This window comes from Leopardus geoffroyi, chromosome A1 (genome assembly GCF_018350155.1).
Source record: "Leopardus geoffroyi isolate Oge1 chromosome A1, O.geoffroyi_Oge1_pat1.0, whole genome shotgun sequence".
In the NCBI taxonomy this organism is placed as follows: Eukaryota; Metazoa; Chordata; class Mammalia; order Carnivora; family Felidae; genus Leopardus; species Leopardus geoffroyi.
The window spans coordinates 139,918,664-139,935,049 of NC_059326.1; the positions used below are offsets into that span (position 1 = coordinate 139,918,664).

The following is a 16,386-nucleotide window of genomic DNA, read 5'->3' on the forward strand; positions in this document are numbered from 1 at the left end:
AGTAAAATTACATACATTTGATCAAAACATTCATTATGTATTTTAAAAACCCTATGATGCAGCTTTTACTTAAAAAGAAAATGAGTGAAAACTCTTAAAGGTCTTCATGACAGATTCTAAGAGCTCCTCTAGAGAAATTTCCCATCTTAAAGGTATTTTATATAAATGTTTCTTTGTACTTAAGTGGATAGTCATTACAGATGGGGGAGATTCTTCCAACTAGTATGAAAATTTAGTTGCTAACCACCTAATCTGACCCTGTTAAAAGAATGATTTTTCCTTGGGGAGGATGGGAAAAAGGGAATGTAGAAGCAGATTCACCTAACCACTGGTTTCATGATCTATAAAAATGGCAGAGAATGAAGTAGCACTAGGAACAAGCAATTATCCAGCAGGTGGGGCTAAAGTGTCAGAAATCTGACTAGTTGTTTATTAGTAATAACTTTCTAGTAGTTACAGGTCTTGATTGGGGGATAAAAGGAAAAACAGTACAGAGGACTGCCACAGGTCTATTACATAATCCTACTTAGGTAATAATGGAAGCAGTTTATGGCTGTTTCCTTCATGAGCAATTACTGGAGAAGTACTATACATAGTGAATCAGCAAAGGGCAGCTGGGGAGGTAAATATCAGAAACGGGTTTTAAGACTATTTCCTTGTTTTGGTTTTTTTTTTTTCTGTAGAATATGAATTCCTGTCAGTACAAAAACAAAAGGCTGCCTAAATTAAAAGTAAGCATATATGTGATTTCTTTACACCTTCTTTACCATACAAATGGACAGTCCCTCTCCCTCTCTATGCACATATGTGCTGAGAAAAACAGAAATGAGTTTTCTCTTTTCGTTTCTGATAACTGATCTTCATATATTCAAAACTATATTGGGAGGTCGCCTAAGGACTGTCAGAGTCTTTGCAGCCTGTGAAGGCTAAGACCCCTCTCCACCCTCCATATCCTTATTTGGACTTAATGACTCCGCCTCAGTCTTCCACTTCATTACCGTCATTCTCTACCCGAGGCTAAATTTAATGAATCAAGCTTCCCTTGATTTAATCATCTGACAGCCATCTACTGCCCAGAAAATAAAGGATGTAACATCATTCCGTATATATTTTTGCTAAAACTTTGATACATTAAGTAGACAGTGTTGTCTAACACTGAAAATTTATGTTAGGTGACTTTCTCTTTTAAAATCAATTGTTCCTATTTAAGGATGTGAACTTTTAACTTTCAAAATTTAAATTTTTTTTTTTTTTTTTATAAAATTTTTTTTTTTTTTTTCAACGTTTTATTTATTTTTGGGACAGAGAGAGAGACAGAGCATGAACGGGGGAGGGGCAGAGAGAGGGAGACACAGAATCGGAAACAGGCTCCAGGCTCTGAGCCATCAGCCCAGAGCCCGACGTGGGGCTCGAACTCACGGACCGCGAGATCGTGACCTGGCTGAAGTCGGACGCTTAACCGACTGCGCCACCCAGGCGCCCCCAAAATTTAAATTTTTTGAGACAATTGTCGATTTATATGTATCCCATGTACCTTTCTCTAGTAATTTTTATTATGTTAAATTCGCTTTTGGTTTTACAGTTTATAAAGTGCCTTTATATATCTCATTCAATTTTCACATTGTCTCAGTTAATCCTGAAACCAGAAAATAACTTTAGGAGCTAAGTACCCTTAACACTCCCATTTTACACAAGAGGAAGTGGAGGCTCAAATATTTTACTTGATTTGTGTATGATCACAAAGGCAGTAGGTAGCAAAAGTGAGTCACTAATTCAGGCTTTTTGTTTATTTTTGTTTAAATTCTAGGCATTTTCCTTTATATTACATGAATCTAGTGCAGTCTGAATTTTTTTTCCACACTACAAATATGCTGACAAGTTGTACTGAAAAAGGGAAGAAGACTTAAAAAAAAAAAAAAAAAAGGAACAAAAATTAAAGACTATAAAAATGCAAGTGTTTCTTATAATCAAATACCTGCTACATGAACAGGAGGTAATGAGTAAGTAAATAGTTTTTGACTCTTGTTTTAAATTAATGAGAAATCATTTATATATTTCTTTTGGCCACCAACACAGTGGATTATTTTTTGTATTGATAATTTTACACTGTTGAGAAGAAACAATGTTTCTGAAATTAATTTCCTAAAAGAGGAAAGGCAGATTTAGACCAGGTTTGATGATTGTAAGTACATAAAGACTGTAATAATAAAAGGTAGAACAAGTAACAGTCATCATGAATTCTGATCTTCTCAACACGTAATTTAAGTGCTTATTAGTCTATAAACTCTCAGGAAAAAAGATTTTTTGATTAAGATCATCAAGTATGTGTACTCACCACTGTGACTGGATGATGCTTTTCCACAACAACTGAGCTCATGGGAGGAGAAACTCCCATTATAGCTAAGCTGCTACTAATTCGGTTTTTTGAGGCAAAATCACATCTCCCTGTGATCCGGGCTGTAATTGTTTTTCCAGCTTTCTGTTGTGCAGATGTGACAATTCTGGGCACATACTAAAAAAACAAAGAAACATCCAGGTGGTACAAAATCATGGCAAAATATATAGTACTTTTTGCTTGTATAACTGATGAAGAAAATACAAAGGCACTTAAAAAATAACTATATATTTAACCAACTTTAACATGGAAAAAATAAAACAATGAGACAAAAGGCAAGATACAGAACCACGCACCCCAAAACATCTCTTTATGACCCTGGTGTACCAACCATTTTATAAACTTTTGTAAACTTTAAAAAAACTCTTTATTCTGAAACAATTATAGACTCATAGGAAGTTGAAGAGATAGTAATAGAGAGGTCCAGTGTATTCCTCACCATTTCCTGCAATGATTACATCTTACATAAATATAGTATAATTATGATGTCAAAGCCAGGAAGGTAACATGGGTATAATGCCTTGGTAGAGATCCGTGTCATTTTATTACATGTCTCCATTTCTGTAACTATCACTGCAGTCAAGACACAAAACCATTCTAGCACCACAGCAGTCTCCCTCCTGTGACACTTTTAGAGTCCTATCCATTTCCCTTCCTCAACTGCCCTAACCCTTGTCAACCATTATTCTGTTTTATGAACACTTTTGATCCTTATGCATAATTAATATTACACATACGCTTTTCATTACACATATGCTTTTGTGTTCTTCCTTTTTTCTGCAGAAAATGGGATGATCATATCAAAAGGTAATGTCAGCTTTTATAGCTTTTGTTACTTACTGCTGATGATACTCCAGAAAGATTATATTTGTAACACGAAAAACATATACATGTACTCACTGTTTTTCATTATCAATTAATTATATTAGCTGCTCCTTTAAGTCTGAGGTGAAACCTAGTATTTGATTCAATTTGTGGTTCCTTATTAATATTTCATATTTGCAATTCATTTTGTCAACTACCCAAATTCTTCAATTACTTGCCAGGAATGGGTATTTCTCTCAAAAATGTTTAATTAATCCTGATGAATATTAAGCTCATCTAATAATTACAGATACTTATCTAATAGTGTAAATATTTTACCCACTTAATGTTATCTCACTTAGCTTTTTCTTTAAAAAAAATTTTTTTTAATGTTTATTTTGAGACACACACACACACACACACACACACACACACACACACACACACAGTGTGAGCAGGGGAGGGGCAGAGAGAGACAGGGAGACACAGAATCCCAAGCAGGCTCCAGGCTCTGAACTGTCAGCTCAGAGCCCAATGCAGGGCTCATACCCACAAACCGTGAGATCATGACCTGAACCAAAGTCGGATGCTTAACCGACTGAGCCACCCAGGCATCCCTCAGTTTTATTTTTCAGTGCACATAAATTTAAAAAATTATAGCTAATTTTGTTGTTAATTTCTTCCATAAGGTAATCAACAAACCTTCTTTAGGCAGCCGAGGTCATTATACTCTTCTAACATTTACTTATTTTGGTTTAACTTATTAAAACATTTGAAATTTCAGTGTGAATTATTAATCTAATTTTCCCTCTAACCATTTTTCCCCAAACCATATTATTAAAGAGTGATCTTTCCTCACTGTTATAGTCCATCTGAGGTATCGTTCATTGAGTTCTTCATATTATCTGCATCTAGCTGCAGATGGTCACAGCTATATATTGAAACAGATGATAGTGGGTTCCATGAGAAATGTCTCTGGGAAAATTAAAATGGTAGAATATTGATGTGTCGGGAGAACTCTAGGAAAATAGCATTCAGTGAGGTTTGGAGAGTCTTTGGAGAGTTTGGAAAGACTTAATTACAGTTGCACAGAAAACCAAGCAAAGGCAAAAACAAAGGAATCCATTGTACCAGAAAGGAAATGTAGGCATAGTATACATTCGTAGCTTAGCTATATTTAAATAGTCATCATAAATATTAACTTAATGCAAAGTTTGGAATATCTACATTTAAATACAGAAAAAGGACAGGGTTAGGATGGTATTTAAAAAGGCCAATTCTGGGGCGCCTGGGTGGCGCAGTCGGTTAAGTGTCCGACTTCAGCCAGGTCACGATCTCGCAGTCTGTGAGTTCGAGCCCCGCGTCGGGCTCTGAGCTGATGGCTCAGAGCCTGGAGCCTGTTTCCGATTCTGTGTCTCCCTCTCTCTCTGCCCCTCCCCCGTTCATGCTCTGTCTTTCTCTGTCCCAAAAATAAATAAAATAAACATTGAAAAAAAAAATAAATAAAAAGGCCAATTCTTTCATCCATAATAATCAGTCAACAGATAATACTGGATAATTGATGCATGTGGAAATAAAGATATGAGCATACTACTTAGGAAATTAAAAGGTAAGTAGGAGAAAGAGCTAATTGAATTTAGGGAGAGGTATTTAGAGGACTGTTTCTCACTATAATACTTGTAGAAACTATTTGGCTAGTTAATCTAAACTTTTACGGGTCTTATGAATTTAAGAAACTAAAACTCAGATACTAAAATATTTATAGGCATGTTTTTGTGGACTAAATTCATGCTTCTGACCTTAAGGAAACCTCATCCTATTTCTTATTAAAATAAGGTATATTTTATACTATAAAGTGCTGTATCTTAATATTAAAAACTTTTAAAATGTAAAATATAAATTTAATTGCTGGTAAGAACATACTTTATGAAAAATTGCAACCTGAAGTACAATTGAGCTGGTAACCTTATTTGTGCCTAGTCACATTTGAAGGGTGTAAGCACTCCCATCCATAACAGCTGTTCCCACTCGGAGGGGGAAGGAATGTAAAAGAAACTGGACACGTTTTGACTGGGGGATGTTGGGAATGAGAAAACTACAGTAGTTGGAAGAATGCCCACAGCTGATAACCTTCACCCAACCAGTTGAGAACTGCTTTAAAATATCTTCAGTAAGATGAAAACATATACTCCAGTAAGGAAATAAAGACTTTAAAAAGAAACCTCTATGCATTTACTTAAATTAATAATTGTCTTAACTGACTTGCATGTTTGCCAAGTCAGCTTTTGGTTTTATTTTTTAGCTTTTTGTTTTCAAATGGTTTGTTCTGTAATCAGATTGCCTTACAAGTTTTGATAGATTCTTGCTTTACTTTACAAAAACTGAAATTGGAAATTACATAAAAAATAATCCACTGAATGTAGCTTATATAAAAGAGATGGCTTAATTACAATCTAGGAACCCATAGTCAGTTTGGTCCCATGTTAAAAATTAGCAAATTAATACACACATGTTTTAGCATAAAATAACACCTAAGATATGTATATATAACTTTTCAAAATTTCCTGCTTTAAATGACTTTTCTTTTTAATTAAAATAATTTTTTTAATGTTTATTTATTTTGAGAGCCAGAGTGTGTGCACGAGTAGGGGAGGGGCAGAGTGAGAGGGAGAGAAAAAATCCCAGGAAGGCCCCACACACTGTCAGCACAGAGCCCAACATGGGGCTTGAACCCACAAACCGTGAGATCATGATCTGAGCTAAAACCAAGAGTCATATGCGTATCCGACTGAACCACCCAGGCGCCCCAACTGACTTTAAAATATATATATATTTTATTTATTTGGGGGACAGCGCAAGCTGGGGAGGGGCACAGAGGATCCAAAGCGGGCTCTGCACTTTCAGTCTGACAGCAGTGAGCACAATGTGGGGCCTGAATTCACAAACCACTAAATCATGATGACCTGAGGCCAAAGTCGGACGCTCAACTGACTGAGCCACCCAGGTGTCTCCCCCTCCACCCGCCACACACACCTTTTTTTAAGTGACTTTTTGACTCCATGACCAAACTTACTGGTCCCAGTCAGGATGGATCTCATTAAATCTATCTAAGAGCTTAGCTGACTTAAAAAATGCTATAAAAATGGAAATGCTAGCATTTTATGCCCTATCAATAAAAGCAACAAAATCAAAAGGATTAAGAAAGAAAAGGGAAATGACCTATTTTTAAAACTTCATGTTTGTATCTTAATATTTGACATGGAGACAATGGTTGGTTAAGAAACAAGGCTCTGTGGCCAAACAAAGTCTGAATTCTGTCACTGATTGTGTCCACAGGCAACTCACTCACTCTCCAAACCTCCGTTTCCTCATTTATAGAATGAGGAGGGCAGTGCCAAGTGCCTAATGATATCCTTTCACTTTCCATTCAGATGAAGAGGAAAGTTAAGAGAGAACCTTTACTAAAGAGTTTAAAAATCCAACTAAAACCCCTCAACTATTCCAACGGTGAGTCAGAAAAAGAAAAAAGGGTCACCTATTGTTCAAACTCGTGAACTGCAATATACGTGCTCGTATAACTGCCTAATTGTTATTTCTTGAAAAGTGCTTACCACCAGGAAATTCTGGTATTTTATTTAACATACTGAGGATGTCTGCAGAAAGGAAAGAATTTTACAGATGAAGGTGTTATTTTAGTAGGATGATAATTTTTCTTTTTCCAGTTGTCTGTTTCCCAGTTCTCTGCAGTTTGTTCTCTGTTATACACCTCCTTTTAGCTACTGGAAATACCAAGAAGATTGGGAAAAAGTTTTGAATGTTCATAGGAAGCCTCTGTGATTAAAATGAAAAGAAAGATAACCAGGCCTGGATCATAGGTCTCTCCTTTCCCAGTCCCAACAATGATGGGTTCGCATTAGATAAGTTACCCAACTAATATACTTGTTCCTAGTTTTGTTATTATGGTTCTTTTCAAAAACAAGAGGACACATTTGAGGGGAATCTGAATCTGAGTATTATAATTACATAAGCAAGGAAGAAAACTAGCAATATACTTACAGACTGATTTGCTTCTGATTTTCCTCTCCTCCAACCCTAAAGGCTATATTTATGCGAACAAAATTGAATGTGTATCTGTTTATCAAGGAGGATGTAGTTGGAAGGGCTGTCTACACTATATTGTGTTTTCAGGTTGCAAAGACTTCAAAATTATCTCAGGTGACCACACTGTTTCACAAAGTAACAAAAAAGGTGGTAAGCATTCATTCAGTTCTTCCCATATATATCCAGGTTTATATATAAATGCAAATGTACAAATGGTGTAGTCATATTTGAAGGGAATTTTGAAAAATCTAGCTCTGTGGGTTATCTGAATATGCAACATGAATGACAAACCAGAAATTTAAATAGACACTCACTGTGTTTACTTAAATGAGATCATCTGTATAGGATCACACTTCAAAATGTGTAATCATGAAAAATAAACACAGCTGAACATAAGTCAGAGTTGAATTTTAGTGTCTTATTTCTAAGTCAAAACTCCCTCACACATTCAAAATTTTCTTAACAGCTATATTTTTTTCACCTCTTTGAATCAAGAGCAGACATAATAGCAGATCTCAACATATTTTTCCCCACAGTCAGTAGCTTCCACAAGGCAGAAATTCAAGTCAGCTGGAATATTCAAGATGACCAATTGTCTGGCTGACTGAATGCCTCCCTTAGCTACAGAGCGCTGTCCAGGGTAATGGCACCTTCGGATGGGGAACTATACAACATAAAACCTATTCTGCGATCTTCTGTCCTCTCAGGAAAACGGTAAGGGCCAGGGAGGAGGAGGACACAAGCAAATCAGAATCCTCTCAGGAACTTTATCATACTAGACATGCCTTTGTGCCTAGGCCAAGCCAGAGTAGGGAAGAAGGACATAGTGTTTTTAAAAAGCCCTATAGAAGTAAGTCCAGTTGTATCCCTACTCCCCTCACTATGGAGAATCACTCTTTGAATAACACAGGTTTAATAAGAAGAAGGTGAGGAGTCAGAACCCTGATGTACTTTGTGTTAACTCTTCTATATTAATTAGCTTGATCAATTCCCCTTCAGGCAAGTTCTCACACAAATATTCCATCCCCATTCAGTAGTTCCACACTATATGTACTTCTCTTAAAAGTAGCTAAGTGACTCTAGGAGAAATTATTCAAGGAGACTTGAATTAAAAATGAGAATCTAATCCAATCAAGATGGAGTAACTACAGAGTAGTGTTAATGATATATGTGCATCGAGGAAAAGGGAAAGGTATAACTGAATACAAAATATACAAAAGAGCCTGTAATCTTCTAAGCCCTTGAAAAATACCCAGGAGAGTTCCCTTCAAAATAGATTAAAAAGCCTGTCATCTTCTCTTTTTCAAATCTATTTTTCCTGAATAGTTCTTGAAAAAACGTGAAATGACAGTTATTTTTAATTATCACTACTATAATAGAAGTTTCAGCTATTATTTGCATTATAAATTGTTTAAAAAAATTTTTTTAATGTTTATTTTGAGAGAAAGAGAGAGACAGAATGCAAGTGGAGGAGGGACAGAGAGAGAGGGAGACACAGAATCGGAGGCAGCCTCCAGGCTCTGGGCTGTCAGCACAGAGACCAACGTGGGGTTCAAACTCATGAACTGTGAGATCATGACCTGAGCCGAAGTTGGATGCTCAACCACCTGAGCCACCCAGAGTCCCCTTCATTATAAATTGTTTTAGCCACTTTGTATATTAAATATTTTATGTGGCTTGGCCTAAATACCATACAGACTTTTCCTCCATGGGAAAACATGTTCTAAGTTAAAAATATCCAATATACAGTCAGGTTTTCAGCTCTTTTCCCACTCGGGCACCTGCATTAACTGTACTAACCATTTCTTCTGGTCCAGCAGTGGCTGCAGATCCAGCACCCAGAGTTGAGGTAACAGGAAGGTGAGCAGAGGAAGCAGAAGCAGCCCCGACAGAAGTGATGGAAGCAGCAGAGGGAAATGTGGCAGCACAGGCTGCTCCCACGGCGGCTGCTGGTGGGGATGGTGGCGGCACAATCAGTGGGGGCATCGGAGGGGCCAAAGGATCCAAATGAGCAGAATGTTCTTTTCCTTGAACGCCAGGACCATACTCTTCTTTTTTATTTGTGAAGTCTGTCCCTATCAATCACAAATTAATTCCATTAAACTTCTTACAAGTTAAGATGACCTTTATGCCCCCAACAATGAAAATACATAGTAGCTAAAACTTAGTTCTAGAGAAGATGTAGAAATTTGTCATGTATTGCATACAATGTTTAACACAGTTTATCATTATTAACTGGTTCGTGTCAGCATTAACCACTAAAGACTTCAGACCATTTCCTTCAATATGTGAAAGCTAAAGATTTGCTCTTATGTCAAAGATAAAAATATGTACTCTGCTATGATGTCAGCTGAGTAAAGTATATTGCCAAAACAGCCATCATAATAATATGTGACCATATTATTTATGTCCTTCTGCATTATTTCATACAACTGTCCTGATAAATGGCCTCCTATTTAGATCTTCAGAATTGTTTTCTGATAACACTATACTCTTTTATTTCCATTTATTGCTACTATCCAAACAAAATCAATGTATTTTTTTTTTAAGTTTATTTATTTATTTGGAGAGAGAGAATCCCAAGCAGGCTCTGCACGGTCAGTGTGGAGCCCCATGTGGGGCTCAAACTCACAGACTGTGAGATCATGACCTGAGCCGAAATCAAGAGTCAGTCGCTCAACCAGAGCTACCCAGGTACCCTAAAATTCAATGCTTTAAATTTGATTTTTCAGCAAAAAATAATAAATCAATAACACTAAAATTTTTACTTTTAACATTGTAAACAAAATTGATTCTTCCAAAGAGATTTATATAAATCATGAGTTAAAAATATATTTGTACACTTAACTAATTTTACTGATATTCTACATAATGATTTCTCAAAAATGAACTTTACCCTTAGATCAAAGGAGTGAGTAACATCAGCTTCCAGAAGCTAGGGCAAAGGGTTTCTTCAAATTTTATATTTTTCTCCCCAGTATTAGAATTTAGTTAACATTTCCAGTAAAGACTGTATGTATGTGGCATCTAACACCAGGGTTGAGGGTTTGGAAATTCATTCACTGAGACAATTGAGAATGGGTGAACCCAGGGCATTATAGACGCCCATGTGTTTTTTGCTTGTTTGTTTGTTTTTTAATGTTTATTTTAGAGAGAGAGAGAGAGACAGAGCTTGAGCCGGGGAGGGCAGAGAGAGAAGGAGACAGAATCAGAAGCAGGCTCCAGGCTCTGAGCTGTCACTACAGAGTCAGACGTGGGGCTTGAACCCAGGAACCATGAGATCATGACCTGAGCCAAATCTGTACACTCAACTGACTGAGCCATCAAGGTGCCCCTGCCTTTTTTTTTTTTTTTGAAAGAGAGAGAGAGTCAGGGAAGGACAGAGAGAGGGAGAGAGAATCCCAAGGAGGCTCTGCACTGTCAGCACAGAGCCCTACACAGGGCTTGAACCCACGAACCATGAAATCATGACATGAGCCAAAATCAAGAGTCAGATGTTTGACTGAGCCACCCAAGCGCCTGATGTGGGGTTCCAACTCACGAACTGTGAGACCATGACCTGAGCTGAAGTCGGACGCCTAGCCACTCAGGCGTCTGAGCCACTCAGAATGAGCCACTCAGACTCTAAACCTGAGGACCCCTATGTTTAAACGGTTTTTGATGTCCACTTTCCATCCAGAGACTTCTCTGTGTAAGTCCTTCTCTTAGGCTATCTTTATATAAAACAGAGTAATAGCACCTCATTAACGAAGTTTAATTAGGATTCTAAGGGACATGTCCTTTGAAATCCTCTGATGAGAGGGACTAACTCAGTGTAAAAGCACCATTTTGTTTTAAAAACAAAACATAGTTTTAACATGTTTTTGACAGTAATTCAGACTGTGTCTTTTTAGGTGGGTGGAAGACTTCTCATCTGTGGAACCAGTACAAAGTTCAGGTCTCACAATGAGATTCCCTGGAATAGAGGTAGCTGACTAACTTGTTAATGTGGGCTGATTTATGCAGTTCCATTTTGGTCAATCGCTGTAAGTTTAATAATTATTCTCGCTTTAACTGGGATAAATTTTTTCATCTGTAAAGGATTTTTCTCCTGTTCCCAAAATTGCTTTAATATTTGGCCGGTATCATTTTAAAGGTCATTTTTGCTGTCATATTTTGCCTTCTTCATAAAACTTATAATTTCCAACCTTTAAGATATAGGATACTGCACAGCATGAGAAGCACTTAGATCATGGACAGCAGAGTCAGGAGACATAAAAAAAAAACAGTATTTTGCTATGACAAGATAGGTACGTCAGGAATACTGCATTATTTTCTTTAATGTTTACTTATTTTGAGAGACAGAGGGTGCACACGGGCGGGGTAGGGGCAGAGAGAGTGGGGAAGAGAGAGGATCCCAAGCAGGCTCCATGCTCAGCGTGGAGCTGTTGCGGGAATCGATCCCAGGCCCGTGGGATCATGACCTGAGCTGAAATCAAGAGTTGTATACTCAACTGACTGAGCGACCCAGATGCCTCAGGAACAATGCATTATAAACAACAGTTGTTTTAGGGTAAGAAATGTGGCCAAAAGTATTTTTTTCCCTAGTGAGAATTAAAAATTTTTTAAACCTGTTAATAAAATGCCAGAAAGTTACACATCACAGAGCAAATCCAGCATGAGGTTACACTGAACTTCTGCCTTTGGGACCTCCACCAACACTATTGCTAGTGTGTATCTCACTATTCCTGTCAATTTTATCCCCCATTGTGATGATCAACAAAGCACCAGGCTACTCAAAAACAGTTGAGATCCCAGAACTTGGCATTAGTTGTGGTTAAAAGGAGATTTAAAAGCAACAGGGGCAAAACAAATCATGTTGTGTAATTATCAGAATACATTTTCTCCAAATCCTGTTGTGGATATTTGCCTGTAGGAGACAAAGCTGTATTTGAATTTAAAATTTAAGATGGTAAATTTATTAAAGGTGGTAAAACACTGTCCTAGTCAATTCATAACCTGCTTACATAGGTTATGAGAAAGAGGTCTCTTATAACTGAATGTAGGAAGTTCTTATTTTTTTTTCATTTTTTAAAAATGTTTATTATTTTCAGAGACAAAGAGAGACAGCATGAGTGGGGGAGGGGCAGAGAGAGAAGGAGACACAGAATCCGAAGTGGGCTCCAGGCTCTGAGCTGTCAGCACAGAGCCTGATGTGGGGCTTGAACTCATAAACCGCGAGATCATGACATGCGTTGAAGTTGGACGCTTCACCGACTGAGCCACCCAGGTGCCCCTGAATGTAGGAAGTTCTAATGATAAAATTTGTCACTTGTGAAACCTAGGATCTGTTATAAGTAGGTAATTAAATTCTTCAATTTAATACATACAACTTACTAATAATGACAACTGGTGGTGGTGGTGAGTTTGTTTTTAGTGTTGACACTGAACTGAAAGACCATATTGGAAAAATCAAGAATTCCTTTGGATATTAGCAAGATAAACTAGTCAGCCTTGAGATTCTAGAATTCTAAGTTTTGAACCTGCATGTGGGCCACACACCAGGAATGCTTCAGAAAAAAGTTATCTGCCTTAACTTCCTAGCATCCACAACATGAACAATTTGAATAATAAATGTTTGATGATGCCTTAAAAGGTTATGGTTATGACAGCCACAGAAAAGTTATTCAATGGACTGGAATATTAATGGTGTTACAAAATGAAACTGTTTCATAAAGTGTGAGTCTCAAATAGGATTTAATGTGAGGAAATACTGCAAAAAATGTTCATGTACTTACATAAAACAGGCTGACTTCAGACTGCAATAATTATGCCATTACTTATCATCTTACATGTCAAAGTATTTTTTGTCTTTTAAAGAGCTTTCAATTATATTTCACTGCATTTCCTCAAGAATCCTTTGTGAACGGGTAGGGAAGATTTATATTATCTTCTTTGTTCAGAGAAGAAAACTAAAACCCAATAAGGAAAATAGGCCTCAGTGCAAAGTGGTGACAAAGGATTCGTGTGATTTGCTTTTCTAAGCCATGCTGAAAAACAATGACACAATCCACACAGATTCCAGCCAACACATGGACTTTTCTTAAAATAAAATTATTTTACTTGACTTCTGTAGATAGGCCTATATTTATATTTCAGTTTCAGTTGAGGCATCTCTTAAATTGAAGACAAGCAATTTAAAAAAAATGTTTTTTAATGTTTATTTTTGAGAGACAGAGAGAGAGACAGACAGACAGAGACAGAGCATGAGCATGAGCAGGGAAGGGGCAGAGACAGAGACACAGAATCCAAAGCAGGCTCCAGGCTCTGAGCAGTCAGCACAAAGTCCGATGGGGGCTCGAACTCACAAGCCATGAGATCGTGACCTGAGCTGAAGTCAGACACTCAACCTCCTAAGCCACTCAGGCACCCCAAAGACAAGCAGTATTTAAAATGGGACACGATGACTAGATAAATATTTCATCAACAAAATAGTCCAAAGAATTTGGCTATTTGATCAACAAATACAAATTTTGTACTTAAAGGTACTGCAATTATTAGTTAAAAGAGCCTTAAAATAATGTTACATTCATTACATTTGAATGTTACACATTCAAAACATCATTTTAACATTGACCCTAAACACTTAAGAGTTGACTGTTTACTTGATCATATCTAAGATACCATAAGTAGCCAAGACTAAGTGATTTTTATGGCAGATTATGATACCATGAAGTTAAAACTACCCATACCTGGGGGCACCTGGGTGGCTCAGTCGGTTAAGTGTCTGACTCTTGATTTCGGCTCAGGTCACAATGTCAAAGTTCATGAGTTCGAGCCCCACATGGGGCTCCACGCTGACCGTGCAGAGCCTGCTTGGGATTCTCTCTCTCTCTCTGCCCCTACCCCACTCATGCTCACTCTCTCTCTCTCTCTCAAAATAAATAAACTTTAAAAAATTTATTTAAAAAATCTAAAAAATAAAAACAATTAAAAAAAATACCAGTACCTGGTCAAGGCCTATTCTTTGCAGAAAATTAGTATTACAGACCACACCAATCACTGAAATATCCTCAAATCCTTTTCAAAGTAGACAGAGAACCTTAAATACTAACCTGTATCGCCTTTGTTTTGAAATATAGTCATAGCTTCAAGATTTAATGCACACACCCCCCTCATGAAAGCTTTCTTCATGGAATCTTCAAAATGCTCTTTTTCATGCTGCATTCTTTGGATCTCAGCTTTTGCATTTTCCAAAGCTCCAGATAACTAATTAAGGGGAATTTTTAAAAAGAAGAAAAAGATTTGAGATACAAGGAAGGATATTATTTACTGTTCAAAAAACAGCCTTATACTGTGAAGTGTTTTTTTTTTTTTTTTTTTTTTACAAAAGAGTAAGCTATGTTTATTTAAAGTCACAAGCAGTTGATGGACTCTGTATGACTCAGACTACAAGGAAACCATTCTACTTCATTCCATTCTGAGTCCTAGGGGGGCCCAGACTGGCAGGAGTGCTGCTTGGGGCCCGCTGACAGGTTTAAAGGTTTCTCACTGATGGCAATCTGTGACTGTGTGAGATTGGCCAGGCAGGTCACCATTAGCAGGTCACCGATGTTGCTGTTCAGCATGGTCTCAAAGTTATCAGGAACTATCTTGGGTACTTGGTTAACCAGATTCATTAAGAAGCGGCCCACAGTATCGTCAGCTGATGGCTTTCCACACGGCACGTCCTCTGCATACCACAACACTGTGCTCAGGGCATCCTAGATGCCAGCTGATGCCCTTCCTACTTGCTGCAAGTTGCTTGAGAGTCTGATCACTGGGTTGGGGCTAAAACAGGTCTTCGTGATCTGGTCAACTGCAATGTGTTCAGTGTCAGAATATGCATAGTTCACTGTCAGAGGTGTGGACATCCCCCCAGGGACACCCATTAAAGTGCCGACATAGGTGGCCATTCCTGAGGTGAATGGGGCTGGGGGCTTCAGGGCTGTAGTATTCCTGAATCGGCACAGAATGCTCTATGAAGTCACGGCCTGTGGCGTACCAGCCCAGGATGAGCTCATCTGGAGAGACTTTCTTGGTAATTCACACATGTGCTTAGTGAATGCCATGTCAACAGCCACCTCATCTTCTGACTCACTGTGCAGCACTAAAAGGCAGTTTGTGACTTTCACTGAATGCTAGTCAACAGGTCCCAGCAGGGTCCCAATAACTTGGGCAGCACCTTCACTGAGTGTCTTGTGGCTGTCCGCAACAGAGGCCAAATGACCAGGTGGAGCCCGACCGCACGGCTGCTGGGGGGGGGGCCTGAGAGGGCAGGACCAGGCAGTGACCACACTGGGTCTGTGCTGGGGTGTGGCCCAGAGCCCGTGGTCCTAGCCAATGCAGCTGCTGGGTATGAGGAGGAGGCTGGAGCTGGTGTTGGAGCCAGAAGCGGTGCTGAGGCTGTGGGGCTGGGGCGGGGGCTGGGGCTGGCGCTGCCGGTGTGGCCATCTTGTTGAGCTGTGAAGTCATTTTTGTGTCAAACACTAAAAACACTTTACCGTACACCTCTTCCTATGCATCTCAATTTATTTTAAAAGGTGCATCTTACCTCATTCCTAACTGTAAGATGGAGGTTCAAACAAGGAAAATTTCATACCAGTCCCACCAAAGGGTGCTGACGTGTTTTACTTATAAAGATATGTCATTTCTTTTTTTTTTTTTTTTCAACGTTTATTTATTTTTGGGACAGAGAGAGACAGAGCATGAACGGGGGAGGGGCAGAGAGAGAGGGAGACACAGAATCGGAAACAGGCTCCAGGCTCTGAGCCATCAGCCCAGAGCCCGACGCGGGGCTCGAACTCACGGACCGTGAGATCGTGACCTGGCTGAAGTCGGACGCTTAACCGACTGCGCCACCCAGGCGCCCCAAGATATGTCATTTCTTACCATAAAACATTCATGCAGAATAATACCCAAAATACATGAAGAGCCACAAGCTCTCACCTCTTCAGAAAAAAATACCTAAATGCAATATTAACAGAATTTCCTCCCTTCCTTCCTTCCTTTCTCTAAATGTCATTTAGAGAACTTAAAGTGCAAAGTGACATTAGGTAAAACACTCT

At 38.4% G+C, this 16,386-nt stretch overlaps 1 protein-coding gene, 1 long non-coding RNA gene and 1 pseudogene across 6 annotated transcripts in view; 1 reads left to right on the forward strand and 2 right to left on the reverse strand.

The window, feature by feature from the left end:
* Window positions 1-16,386, reverse strand: part of POC5 (POC5 centriolar protein) — a 44,379-nt gene that overhangs the window by 2,498 nt on the left and 25,495 nt on the right. For all 5 annotated transcript variants that reach the window (XM_045495900.1, XM_045495914.1, XM_045495906.1 and 2 more), the window contains 3 exons: window positions 14,395-14,548; window positions 9,101-9,375; window positions 2,336-2,512 (listed from right to left, as the gene is read on the reverse strand). In XM_045495900.1, the coding sequence (XP_045351856.1) occupies window positions 2,336-2,512; window positions 9,101-9,375; window positions 14,395-14,548 (606 nt within the window). The remainder of the gene's footprint in view (window positions 1-2,335; window positions 2,513-9,100; window positions 9,376-14,394; window positions 14,549-16,386) is intronic.
* LOC123607022 lies at window positions 628-5,418 on the forward strand. The gene is made up of 3 exons (XR_006716613.1): window positions 628-731; window positions 1,808-2,000; window positions 5,180-5,418. It is a non-coding gene; the product is annotated as an uncharacterized LOC123607022 (long non-coding RNA).
* LOC123607001 lies at window positions 14,564-15,966 on the reverse strand (annotated as a pseudogene).